The sequence below is a fragment of the Crotalus tigris genome, unplaced genomic scaffold (assembly GCF_016545835.1).
Source record: "Crotalus tigris isolate CLP2741 ecotype Arizona unplaced genomic scaffold, ASM1654583v1 scf7180000019944.6993514239:2294586, whole genome shotgun sequence".
Taxonomy (NCBI): Eukaryota; Metazoa; Chordata; class Lepidosauria; order Squamata; family Viperidae; genus Crotalus; species Crotalus tigris.
In genome coordinates this window covers 934,115-948,135 of record NW_024097783.1, presented here as the reverse complement: position 1 = coordinate 948,135, position 14,021 = coordinate 934,115, and the positions used below count along the sequence as shown (strand labels likewise).

General features: G+C 34.0%; 1 protein-coding gene across 2 annotated transcripts in view; it reads right to left on the bottom strand.

The window, feature by feature from the left end:
* Positions 1-1,586: 1,586 nt before the first annotated feature.
* Positions 1,587-14,021, bottom strand: part of CIP2A (cellular inhibitor of PP2A) — a 30,706-nt gene continuing 18,271 nt past the window's right edge. For both annotated transcript variants that reach the window (XM_039364996.1, XM_039364997.1), the window contains 11 exons: positions 13,425-13,566; positions 12,692-12,791; positions 12,303-12,421; positions 11,951-12,146; positions 11,401-11,475; positions 11,212-11,322; positions 9,903-10,099; positions 5,823-5,936; positions 5,209-5,291; positions 3,368-3,507; positions 1,587-2,897 (listed from right to left, as the gene is read on the bottom strand). In XM_039364996.1, the coding sequence (XP_039220930.1) occupies positions 2,727-2,897; positions 3,368-3,507; positions 5,209-5,291; positions 5,823-5,936; positions 9,903-10,099; positions 11,212-11,322; positions 11,401-11,475; positions 11,951-12,146; positions 12,303-12,421; positions 12,692-12,791; positions 13,425-13,566 (1,448 nt within the window). In that variant the 3' untranslated portion in view covers positions 1,587-2,726. The remainder of the gene's footprint in view (positions 2,898-3,367; positions 3,508-5,208; positions 5,292-5,822; positions 5,937-9,902; positions 10,100-11,211; positions 11,323-11,400; positions 11,476-11,950; positions 12,147-12,302; positions 12,422-12,691; positions 12,792-13,424; positions 13,567-14,021) is intronic.

The following is a 14,021-nucleotide window of genomic DNA, read 5'->3' as shown; positions in this document are numbered from 1 at the left end:
CAGATGGCAGCACAACACAAATATCTGTTCTCAAAATATGAAAAAAGGTGATCATTAAAGACTAATATATCATAGAGAACATTTGAATTTTTGACATTTAAATTGCCGTATGCAAGATCTGCTAAAGCCATTTATAAAGTTTCTTATTGTGGAAATAATTATGTTTATTCTATTTACAGGCCATATCAGACAGAACTCCCATCTTATTGGCTATTAGTGGAACTAATTTTTGATGACCTCTGGAAAGAGCTGTTCTCATCATTCTTTAATGGAAATATGTTATCACCTCCACTTGACAAATGTAATTTAAGTGTGTGATTTCTTTTCATCATCCTAGCATGCACTGTTGTACAGTATATACACAATATGTATACAGTACAGTAGACTCTGTCCTAAAGCAATCCATCTAGTGGTACCAAAGGTCTTATCTGTGGTGACTCTCTCCCTGTGGAACATCATCCCTAGATAAGATGGCCCCCACTTTGACAGTTTTTCTCAAGGCCCTGGAGATCAGGCCTAGGGACCCAGAGTGGTGTGGAGCCTATCAAATGGCTCATTTGTTTGTTGTTGCTAGAATGGTAGTGTTATTGCTTTTTATATTGGGTTTTTATCATGCAAGCCATCTGGAGTCATTGAGAGTGAGTTGGGCGGCCATATAAATTTTCTTAAATAAATATACTAAACATGCTTAACATGCTACTGAAGAAAAGCTGTGGATCTATCAGAGCAATAAAAGTGTTTATGACACAGTGAGATTAAAGAGTTTGGAATATCTAGTTGCTGATATTGTAGCATAATAAAATCTCAAACTTCAAAGGCAGAAGTACAGTGAAAACATGGAATGTAAAAATCAGGAACATGAGAAAAGCCGCACAGAGAAATGAACTGGGCACACATTAACATCTTGGGCATTATCTAATAAGATGGGCAGGAAGTGGACACTTTTAGCCAAAAGTTCATACTTCTTATAACTCAAGACACACAGGAATGGCATTGCTTTCATAACCAGGAATGATATTGTAAGGGCAATACCTGGGCACAATGCAAACAGTGATTAAATAATATCAATTAGACTTTGCAGACAAACCTTAGTTAATAATTAACTAAGTTTATGCCTCAACCATTGATACAGAGGAGAAGATTGACAGGTTATCTGCTCAAGTTTAATCTAAAATTGAACGAATATGCAAGCTTTCTGTGCTGCTTGTAGTTGCAGTTTGGAATGCGAAAGTTGGAAATGTTCAAGAGGACAGCCTAGATGGAAAGCACGACCTAAGAAAAAGAAATGAAGTAGGAGAATGGCTTACCAATTTCTCCCAGTCCAATGTTTTTCATTACTAACAGTATTCCAACAAATAAAATTACACCTTCATATGCATCGTACATGGATATACAGTACATCTACATGGGCATCATTAGACTGAATACACTGTTTTTGGTGGGAAAGAAAAAGATGGAAGACTTCAGTTAATACAGGAAAGAATGGCAAGGGGGTTGACTATGGAACTAATTATGAACTGCTCGTGCAAGCTCAAAGTCAAGTTAAATTGGAAGAAAAAAGTAAACCAGTTTTCATCAGTCAAAGATCATGCGTAACTTCAGAGTTATTTATTTCCTTTTCCAGACACAAATTATGCAATTACAACAAAAATATAAAAAGACCACAGTAGAGTCCATAATAAATACTTCATTTAAATGTCAAATACCATTGCCAAGTTGGAGACAATAGCTTTCAAAAAATATAATTGGCAGCATCAATTGCACATAGTTAAAGAGGAAGGCTGGCATGTTAAATTTAAAATATAAAGGTATTTGTTGAAATGTTGGCATATGATCACTACCCTCTTAAGTGGAATTAATACTAATTGTTTTGGAGTTTCAGTGTCTCCAAACATAATCAGGTTTCATTATATCATTAAAGATGACAGATATATAAAGCACATGTATATAAAGTATATGTCCTTGCCCTAAATGTTGTAAGTTGATTTTTAAATTATACATATTTGTTGAAAGTTCATTATTTTAAAACATATTCATGCTTAAAAATATACACTATTATTGTCTATCTTCAGCAAAAAAAATAGGTTTGTAATAAATACTAGAAAATGTGTAGAATATTTTTAAAAGAAACAAATACAACCTGTGACTATTATATTCAGAAATCTCTAAATTTGAAAAACTATAAATAGAATTATTTGTCATTTACATCAGAAGGAAAACTGAATATATGAAAACTGAGCATCTATTCTGTTTTCGGGGGAAAAAATTCAGACCTCTTTTAAACATGCAATTCATTAATGTATATCTGTATTGTAATACAGGACTTAAAATGTTGTTTTCTACATAATATATATATATATATATGCATACTTTCATTTTGAAATTTATAGGTTAACCAGCAAGATTTCAGGTACAACATTTTATATACAAGGAAATGAAAGCTTTTGTAAAACCATTTTGAGTAGAATTACTAACTTAAGTAAACCTACCATAGTTGATAGTTTGCACATCAAATCAGTTTTTACTTAAATGTTTTCTGAAATTATATCCAGTCCTTGTTAAATTAATAAACAAGGCAACCAATAATGATATAGATATTAGTATCAAAATGAATAGAATGTAGCCTACTGTTCATAAAAGCCACAATATCTTCAAGGAAAATTATCTAAAATATTTTTCATAACAAAACATAAAATGGCATTAATTGCACACTTATATAATCTGCTTTATAAACTGAGATTCACAGCTTCTGCACTTAGTTTACCACCACTTAAGCTATGGATCATTGCAATCATATGAGAATGTTTGTTTAGTTCTTCTTGCTGAAGTTTGATTAAAGCCTCCTTTTCTTCTAGTCGCCCTTCCAACTGTGACTTCTGAACTTCCAAAGAAGATGCCTGAAAATACATATTATACACTACTTAATATAGCTAACAAACATGCAAACATGCATTCTGTTCACATTGAGTGAAATCAAAATCCAATAAACTCCACGCTATAGATCACAAAACTTACTTAGAACATTAAACTGACAAACCAGTCGGCAATTAGACGATAACTCATAAATCATGTTTTGAAATGGTTTGGTTGTTAATTATAATTGTGCTAAGTATATTTTGGAAGATGTTTCAGTCGATAAATTATACTCATCTATTAATTTTTTTATGAATCTAAGAAGACAGTCTTATTTATTTGAAAGTGCATCTCATTTAATTCAATATATCTCTTGCAATATTTGCAACCTCTATCCATTTTTAATTTCATTTTGCTCAATATGTATACATATCAACAATGAATTTATTCTCTATTCCCTAGAATCACAAGAAGTGGCAGCACACAAATAATCCTAAATAAATAAATAATTTACCTTAATACTCAGTTCTTTTCTTGCCTGTTCTGTTTTACTTAGCTCTTTTCTAAGAATGTCCATTTTGTCCTCCATTTCTATTTTTTCCCTCTGTCTGGCTTTTAGTTTTTCTTCCTGAACTTTTATCTTCTGTTGTAAACCTTTTAAAAAATATGTAAGAAAAAAAGTGGTTCCTTTGACTCCAAAACTTTTGAACACTGATACTTTCCCACAACTATCATTGCATGAATTGTGCAGCACTGCCATCTGCTGAACATTGACCATTCACATTTTATGGTCCTCAGTATTTGTCTTAATAAAGATGCATTTTTCAGTTTAGAGCAAAAACATGCTTGACTTGAAATGGAGATTTTAAGAAACAAAGTATAATAGTTATACTTAATATTGCACAGCCACAATTCCCTTAATTGTGGCTTCTTTAATAAACCACTAATGATAGGTGACACTAAACCAAATCCAAAGAAATCACATTCCAGCTCAGAGGAATATGTGAACTCAGGTTTTTTTTTTTTGCCTAATTTGCCTTACATACAAATAATTTATTCTGAACAACTGAAATTGCTTGTATTAGTTAATTCAGCAACTTACATGTTTCTCAATATATTTGGTACAACAATTACTGTTTCTAACTCATGATGAGGTATCTGTTATTTGGCCAGATAAAGAAAGTATTCTCTTGTGGTATTGTTAAAAATCTGTGCTGTGACTTCTGTACTGATATTCCTGTTTCTATTACTCACCAAGGAAAATACCCTGCACTTTCAGTTACTGTTTGCCAAAGGTTTTTCTTAGCAATTAATTGTGAGTCCAAGTACACATAGTCCTCAACTTACAACCACAATTTAGCCCAAAATTTTTGTTGCTAAGCAAAATAGTTTTTAAATGAGTTTTGCCCCATTTTACAACCTTTCTTGCCACAGTTGTTTAATGAATTACTGCACTTGTTAAATTAGTAACACAATTGTTACAGTAAGTGAATCTGGCTTCCTGTTGACTTTGCTTGTCAGAAAGTCCAAAACATGACCCCGCACCACTGCAACATTACAAATATGACTCAGTTGCCAAGCATCTGAATTCTGATCACATGACCACAAGGATGCTATTATAGTCATAAGTGTGAAAAACATTCATAAGTCACTTTTTTCAGTACTGTTGAATGGATACTAAACAAATTGTTGTAATTCAAGGACTATCTGTAATGGAACATGCTGTTTGTTAAACATAAGCACGTTGTCTAGTGAGGAAAGAACACTAGCCTATAAATAGTTTAATTTACATTAGGCAAAAACCAGATCCTAAATAGCTCAGGGGTAGTAAAATCTAGCAGCAGGTTCTAAGGGATTATGCCCTTCTGTTGTTAGGGCAGAAGATAGGGAGTAGCCCTTTATTTTTTTTAAATATTTGCTTTTTAGGCTTTCTCACTAGCATTAATAATGCTTGAAATAAAATAGTTCCCTGCTGGTTTTGGGAAGAGACTAGGATTTAGGTTGTCTAGTTTTTTTGTTTGGCTTTCTAAAATGAGGGAGCAGGACTTGTATGCTTTATACCAGACGTATTAGAGGCAGATTGTTCTGCACAACGTAGAAAACAGGTTTTTGAAATACTGCTTGTCTTTGGGATGTCTTAAAAGGGAACATAAAAATGAAGGTTAACAGCTTTTCCAATATAAAATATGTAATGATATAAACAGACTGGCAATGAAATGTCTACAAAAAAACAACCAGGCTAAGGGAACATGAAGAACGCAACAAATACGCAATAATAGAACATGTGAATTTTTTTACCCTTTTTTCTCTATAAGCAATACGTATGAAAAAGCTGATATACTTATAAATACTAACTTGATATTTGCCCATCTTTTTCTTGCATCTGTTTGTTCAATTCTTTTCTATGTTCTTCTGTTTCAAGAAGCTGAGCAACAGTTCTGAAATTGTAGGCATAAATATTAGATTTCACATTTTAAAATACATATGAATATAATGATATGCCTCTAAGTATCATATGTATACCAATTACAGCCTTACTTGTTATCAAAGTTTATTTTCATAATATACACCTTCAACAGGAAGATGCACCCAGACCCAAGTGAAACTTTTCATGTCATTTAATAATGTTGAAAACAGGAATTAAGAAGAAAAATGAATCAGATAAAAAGTTGAAGTTGTGTGGGTAACAAGTGAGAAAAAAAGTAAATAGTACAATTGGAATAGGCATAAGATCTCAAAGTCATACAACAATATAAATGTGGGAATCTTAGCAACAGGAAATAAATTTAAAAAATATTTTTATTTAAAAATAATTTTAATTTTACTAAAAATTATTTGTCCCCAATTAGTGAATAATCTTTATCGTGGCTGTTTGACCAAAAAAATCTATACAACTTTTGTTATGATTCAACCAGACTGTTTAATTTAAATGAAGTTTTCTTTAAACTTTACAAAACAACTTAACTTACTTTTCATTCTGTTGCTTCAGCGATTCATTCAGTCTTTTAAGGGTCTCAAGTTGTTTATTCAGTGAATTACACATTCCTTGAAGATTGTTATATTGCTTTTCAATAGTTTCGTGCCTAAAATTTTCAAATTAGTACTATTAAAAGGAATGAATGCTATGCTGTTTTCATAATGTAATATTTGATAACATATATTAGAATGTGGGGTCCTTGGTGCTCTCTGAGTTTGGTGGTTTTCTTGCAAATGTTTCATTACCAACCAGATAATATCATCAGTGCAATGAAACCTTTAGCACTTTAAATTCAACTCTCAGCACTGAAACATATTCCATGAGGAATTCTAACAAGAATACACATTTTTTAAAAAATATTTCTCACCAATTAATTAATATTTCTCACCAATTAATCAACAAATTATTAATTTTCTATGCAACCTTCTGTGGAATATAAGTATGATTTTTGAACAATTAGAAGCAATAAAAAATAAACTTATTTTCTAACAATAAAAGAGACAACAGAACTTGATGTATCAACAAGAAATAAGTAACATCTGCAGTTAATTTTTACTTATACTTTTATTTATAGGAATTCTGTTTTAAGATCTACAAATATTCACCAAGATACTTCCAATTTCCAAACTATGTTGCGAACTCTTAAGATGTTCTTTACATTGCTTCAATCTGGCATTTTGTCTCTTAGAGTTTTGTTCGTTCTTTAGGTTTTTTTATTTTGGGGCAGAGGTTTTTGCTAACCTTGCCATTTCTGTTGCTTGTATTTCTATCACTTTTCCTTACCTATTAGAGGATATGATAAAAAAAGTTCCCATAGCTAAGCAACAGTAGAAAAAATAACTGATAAGATTAAATACTAAGACCTAATTTTTCAGTTTGCTAGCCAACCTTGACTGTACTTTTCATAAATAAGTAATCTGATCTTATAAGATAACTTTCTTTCTTATACCTATGTATAGTAGTGGCCAATATTGTGGAAACCTTTTGGGAAAAGTGTACACTTGAGATTTGATGGTTAATAATACCACTTGTTCTGGAGTAGTACCATAAAATTATATATCAATGGAAAGATAATTTAATCAAGAATGTAATGCAACAAGGTTTGTTCAATTATCTGTGTTCTATGAAAAGTTATAGCCAAATAACCAGAAAAAGGAAGCACAACTTGCTTAGGTTGATATCAGGTAGCTTTCCTTCATCTGATTGTAGCCAATGAGCATGAGTGTTTAGAGAACCAACCAGGTGTTCTCTTGTTTGGCAATAAGCCAATCAGATCACAGTGGGATTCAGTTATTGATGTCACGTATTGAAGCTGAGAAGAGGACATTTGTCAGTGTGTTATATGATCACTATCAAGTTGGTTGGGGGTTTTTTGTGTTCTTTCATTTAATGAGCTTGTAAAACGTAATAAAATTAAAGTAATGGTGTGAAGAGTTGACTGGTCGCCCAGAAAGCGATGTAAAATAGTATTATTAAGTGAACAAGGTTACAATTATAAAGAAATTAGAAGAAAAATTGGTGGAAACTTAACCAAAGGTGACATTTCTAAGTTTTTGAAGAGGTATAAGGAGACCTAGTTACTACAAAACCACATTGGTAAAGGCAGGAAAAGGTGCACAACAGCAAGTGATGATAGAAGAATTAAGAGACTGTGCCTACGTGACAGAAGAAAATCATCTAGGCATATACAAGATGAAATGGTACAATGCAGTGTGAAGTTGAGTGCAAGGACGGTTCCGCGCAGACTGCAGGAATTTGGCTTAAAATCTAGAATTCCACGAAAAAGCCAGTTTTATCTCTCAAACAAAGATCGAAAAGACTAAACTGGGCTAAAACCTATGTTACTTGGACAGAGGAACAATGGGACAGTGTTATTTGGAGTGATGAGACCAAGATCTCCTTGTTTGGTAGTGATGGCATAAAATACATAAGGAAAAGAATCAGAGAAGATTTGCATCCTGATTGCATTACATGTACCGTGAAACACCCAGTTAGTGTTATGATCTGGTTGTATGACATCAAAAGGTGTGGGCAGAATTTGTGTGATTAATGGGAATATAAATGGCCAAAAATACCTTAATGAAATACTTGAGCCCAAACTGAAACCTTCCACAGATGATCTTTTCTAAGACAATGAAGCATTTATATTTCAACAGGATTCAACTCCATGTCATGTTGCTGCTGTGTGCAAAAAGTGGTTTCAAGATAATCATATTCCACTGTTGGAATGGCCTGGGAATAGCCCAGACCTTAACCCAATTGAAAATCTATGGAGCTGAATAAAGAAACTTGTTAGTCAGAAGCGACCCAGCAATAAAACCCAGTTATCATTAAATGTTGGTTTCACATTATAACAGCTACAGAACTAAAGGACTTGGTTCACTCCATGGGGAGATGTTGTAAGGCTGTAATTCATGCTAAAGGTTACCCAACTAAGTATTAACTGACGTGGTAATTTTTGTATATCTCATTTTTTTCTATGGTGATAATTTTTGTATATCTCATTTTTTCTACGTGTTTCATTTTTCTTCTTTATAACTGCTATTTAATAGCAAATCCTTCATAAAAGTTATTGTATTACATTCTTGATTAAATTATCTTTCCAATGATATATAATTTTATGATACTGCTCAAAAAAAGTGGTGTTATTAGCCATCAAACCTCAAATGTATACTTTTCTCAAAAGGTTTCCACAATTTTGGCCACTACTATAGAATAAGATTAGCAAAGGGTTCAATTTAGCTGTTGTCTATGGAGATTCTCAGTCATCCAGATCATGGTTATCCCAAAGATGCTTTTTCTAGAGGCAATTAGACTTTCTTGTGTTTTTTTTTTTTTTTTTGGGGAAGACATTTCGCTTCTCATCCAAGCTTTTTCAGCTCTGAAAGATCCTCAGGAGAATCTTCAGCCAACACAACATATGTGCACACTTTAAACCCAAGAATACACTAAGGCAGAAGCTTGTCCACCCCAAGGAAAAAACACCCAGACACAAACTAAGCAACATGGTATATGCAGTACAATGCAGTGAGACATGTGCAGATCTGTTGGGGAAATCACTTCATAAACACATGGCACAATGTAGGAGAAAAAACACATCAGGACAAAATTCAGCAGTGCATCTACATTTAAAAGACAAAGGCCACTTTTTTGAGGATAGGAAAGTCCACATTTTGGACAGAGAGGATCGCTGGTTTGAAAGAGGGGTCAAAGAGGCCATCTATGTCAAAATTGAACAGCCCTCTCTCAAGAGGAGGAGGGATACAACATCATCTTTCTCCAATCTCCAGTCCTTTCAGCAGTTCCAAGAAGGCTCCATACACATTTGCATCACTCAAGTGACCTTGAAAACACAGATAAACTTCCAAGTGGCCTCAACGACTCTCTAAAAGAATGAAAATGACCAGCTGTCTGCAAGGAATATAAATCCTTCCATTCCTCACCATCCAGTCAGAGCTGAAGAACTTTCTTAGATGAGAAGTGAAACGTCTTCAAAGAAAAACAAGAAAGTCCTATTGTCCTTTGGGACAATTTAGCTGTTGGCTTCTGAAAACTTCCAATTTATATTTGAGAAAATGTATTATGTCTTTACTATCTAAATTTTGCAATATCTGATAAATTTCAATCAATACTGTTTGAAGAGTAAACTTCTTTTCTGCGCAACTTTTTTCAGCCTATGAGGTAAAAGGAAGGATATTACCTTTATTCAGCTAACATCCATCACTCTGAAGAATTGTTGGCACTTACAGGTAGTACTAGACATATTAGGGCAATTGGAATCAGGATTGCCATCACTAAGAAGATGTGATCATAAAGTGCAAACTACTTTGCATAGAAATGACAATAAAGGTAATCCTGGCTGTCATCATTAAATGAATATCAAAGTCATTAGATGAGGCAACTTCATGCCAACTTTCCTTTAATTATAGAGCTACAAATTCTATTTGTCAATAACAATAAAATCTCCATATTCATCTTTTTTGATGATATAAACAATTATATAATCTGAGTGCTAACTTTTTCTTTTTTCTTTGTTTTCCATGGAGAAATGCTTAGCAGGGTTGTATCTTACTTTTGAAGCAGCTCAATGGAAGATCTTTTCAGTATCTCATATTCTTCTGCTATTGTTTGCAGTTTCCGATTATGCTGAAATAATTGTTCAATATCATTTTGTGCCCGTTCAGATTCTGTCTGCTGTGCTTTCAATAGAGATTCCAGATCTTCATTTTTCCTTTCTGTATCCTTCAGTATTGAGGCAAGCGTCCTAGCCTTTTGGAATTTGTGCAAAATGACAGTTCCATTGTGTGAATGAAATGTTAGGACACTAGACCAATGAATCATGCTAATGCTAAAGCAACACTTAAGGTTTTTAAATTTTAAGAACCCAGACAGCAAACTAGCCTTTAAAGCATAATTTGGAGATATACAAATATAGTATCTACGATCATAAAAGGATAATGTTTTTATTCCAAGTAAGTGAAACCCTAATCTAAATTTATTTTCAAATACAAAACAAGGCAGATTATATGAGCAATTTTGTACTGACAGATGTACATACATAATAAATGAATCCTTATATCAGGGCTTTTCAACCTTTTCACCCACTGTACCACTTTTAGGATATGACAATATCCGAGTACCACCAGTCGCCTAGCAAGGTGTCAAAAACTTGATGACCCCCCCCCCAAAAAAGGAAAAAAGTGATGAAGTACAGGTAGTCCTCGACTTACAACAGTTCGCTTAGTGACTGTTCAATGTTACAATAGCACTGAAAAAAGCCACAGCCGAGCAAGACACCTGCCTGCCCACCCGGCAGCGCTCTTTCTCCTGTCCAAGGTTTTCATTGTTCTGAGCATTTCTGTTGAGGATTGGCAGCAGGGGTGGGGTGGGGGTGTTTGGTTTTTATTCCCCCTATCTGCTGGGTGGTTGCAGCAGGTTTTGGTCACTTCACATGTCCCTGGGACACTGTAACCATCATAAATATGAATTAGTTGCCAAGCATCTGAATGTAAATCACAAGACCCTGGAGATGCTGCAACATTCCAGGTGATTGGTGCTTCTTCAGGGCTCAGCAGAAGGGCCAGGATCAGGGCCGAGCTCCAGCTGGAGCCTGGCGCTGATCCTGGTACTTCCACTGAGCCCTGACAGTCCCGAAGAAGCGCTGATCCTGGCGCTTCCGCTGAGCCCTGACAGCCCTGCAGCTCCAGCCATCTCTCAGTCAGGCTTGTGTGATGCTGCCACCCATTCAGCTCATTCCTTTCCCCCATTACCACTTTTCTAGGATGGTTGCATACCACCTGCCAGGTGCCAATGTACCACAGGTGGTACCCGTTCCACTGGTTGAAAAGCCTTGCCTTATATGATAATTCTGCTTTACCCACCTCAGATTCAGCTTGAGCTCTCTGGCAACGATACTGGGCAATAAGTCTATCGGCTTGAGAAAGAGCTAATGCCTTTGCTTCCAAAAGGTCCTGCAACCTTGTTTCCTTAGACTAAAAAGAAAATTATTGCAAAATGAACTGCACATTCAGAGCATGCACATGAAAAAAAAGTCTATTAGATATACTCACTGCCAATGCAGACAATTTCTGTTCATATACTTCCATTATTTCAGATACCCTGATGTCTGTGACGGATTCCTTCATCTGTTGGAAATGTTCATATTATAAGCTAAAGCAATATGTAAATCTTAATTCAAAATTGTACCTATATGGACAAATAAAAAACTTGACATGAGGAATGACTACACAAGTTCAATTGACAAAGTGACATCATACAAACCTGGGTATTAATGATATTAATATAATTATTGAAATATTGCAAAATAAAGTTTTCTATGCCCCTATCACTAAGTTTATAAAAACAGCAAATGAATATTCATTAATTTCTATATTAATGGATTCTATAGCACATTGATTATATGGTGCTGTAATGATGAACAAAAGCTGATATATATTGTCTTACAAAATCAATTTACTTAATTTCCTTCATTCAGATATTTAGTGGAGTTTGTCCAAATTTCTGGGTACTGCAGATTCAAATCCCACACTGAACTACACTATACTGCGGTTTAATATATCAAGACAAAAATGTTTTCATGTTTGTGTTAAAAGCACTAACCTCTAAGCCAGATTGGAGTTTGTGAATCAGGTCCTGAATTTTGAAAGTTGCAGCATCACCATCATTGGGATGGCAAACATTAGAGGATTTTACTGAATTTACAGAAGTCATGGATGCTTGCAGGTGACTTCTTTTAGTGACATGCTCAGATTCCTGTTGTCTGTAAGCATTATTGGCTGCAATACTCTCACCAAGCCTAATAAAAGCATACACAAAAGGTAATATTAGTGGGAAAGTGTCTGTTTTATAGAATAAGCTCAAAATGTGAAATACTTGCAGTGTCTCAAGGTAGATTTTCAAAAATATTTTTTATGAAAGACAGTATTTTTTAAAGAAACAATAGGAAACTTACACTATGGCAGGAAAATCTGGCAACGGGGCTGCTTCAAATAATATTCTAAGCCCTGCTTGAACTTGTGCCCTGTGGTCTGATGTTAAAGCCAAAGCCAAAGGGGTAACCAAGCGTTGGTCCTAGATACAGAGCACTTATTAGTTAAACAAACCTTTTTTTTTTCCAAAACAGTCAGCAGTGGTTTAAACAGGTTTTTGCACAAACAGTACAAGTGATAGATTTTTTAGCATCACCTTCCTTTCAGCCTCTTTTCATCTGCCCAGGTGATATTTATGTTTTTAAAGGTTATGGAGGTTGGTTTGATAAGTCTAATAGTCACTGTTAGAAAATGATCAGAATGATATGCATCATTTTTAGAATGATTAATATAAATATTTAAAACTTTGTACCTGAAGAACTTTGTAAAAACTGACTTCCATGTTAGGAACCAGCTGCTTAAGCTTACTCATCAAATCCAGTGTTTTTAAGATTAGATCAGCAGCAAGTTTGCTAAAAATGTTAAGAAAGCATTTTATAATGAATAAACATTCAAAATTAAAATAATTACTCTACGAAACCTATAATCAAGGGGAATGTAAAATTAAATCAAGAGAGCAAGTAATGTCAGAAGGATATAGTTGTCAATGGTTTTCCACTTACAGATATCAAGAGGGTTAAAAAAATAAAAAGACATGGTTTGGAGCAAAGTAAGATAGAATTTGAAGTACCATTGTGTGTAGTGATGATGAACACGTAATAGCTAAAATGTTTAACTCCATGATTATAGGATTCATTGTTTAGGAATTCCTCTAAACTTTGAAGTATAAAGTGTTATGCTTATAATAAGAGTCTATTATGATTCAATAGTACTCTGAAAAACTTTGTGTTTTTAACTTGATGAAAAAAGAATGGCAAAGTTAAAAAATAGTAATTGTTCAATTATTGCAACCACATACTTATACATTAAATTCCATCTAAAACAAAAGCAAAGGCTATGAATTTTAGGGAGACTTTGTTAGCTATAAAGGCTTCACAAAAATATAATAGGGACTAGTCCCTGCAAAATTTCAATGTATCCTTTTGAAATCCAAAGGTATGGGTTGGAAAAAATAAAAAATGATAAAAACCCTAGCTTGTGCTTACCTCAATTCACAGTCCTTAAATTTTGTCCCAAAACTAAAATCAATTCCACTAGAAGTAAATTGGTGTTCTATTAAAGTAGTACACTTGCTAGCTGTTAAAACTTTAGTGACATGCATTTTCAGCATATCATCTGCACAAAGAGGTACATTCTGTTAAGGACTCTATTTTTTTGAAATGTTCAGCTTATGGTCACATTCACTAATGAATACTGTGTATTCCTCACTTTCTGACTGCTTTGTTTAACAACCTTTGAAAGTTATGATGGTTGGAAAAAAAGAAAGCAGGAATTAACACCAGACAAACAATCCAAAGACAATACCCTAATCAAGAAACTACCAAGGAGGAAAATTACATTTCTACCAATACTGGAAGCAAACAGGAAGCAAACTCCACACCTAGTTGGGTAATAAATCATCTGCAAGCAAACAACAAAACTCAGAAACATCAAGGGTTCCACAGTTCAACCATGAGCTACCTATATTCTCTTCTGTTTAGGAAAACAAAGCAGCTTTGCAAACAATCCTCACATTGTAGCATCCTACAGTCACATGAGTGCTATTTGCATACTTCACAACCAGCTTCAAACAAACAGAATTT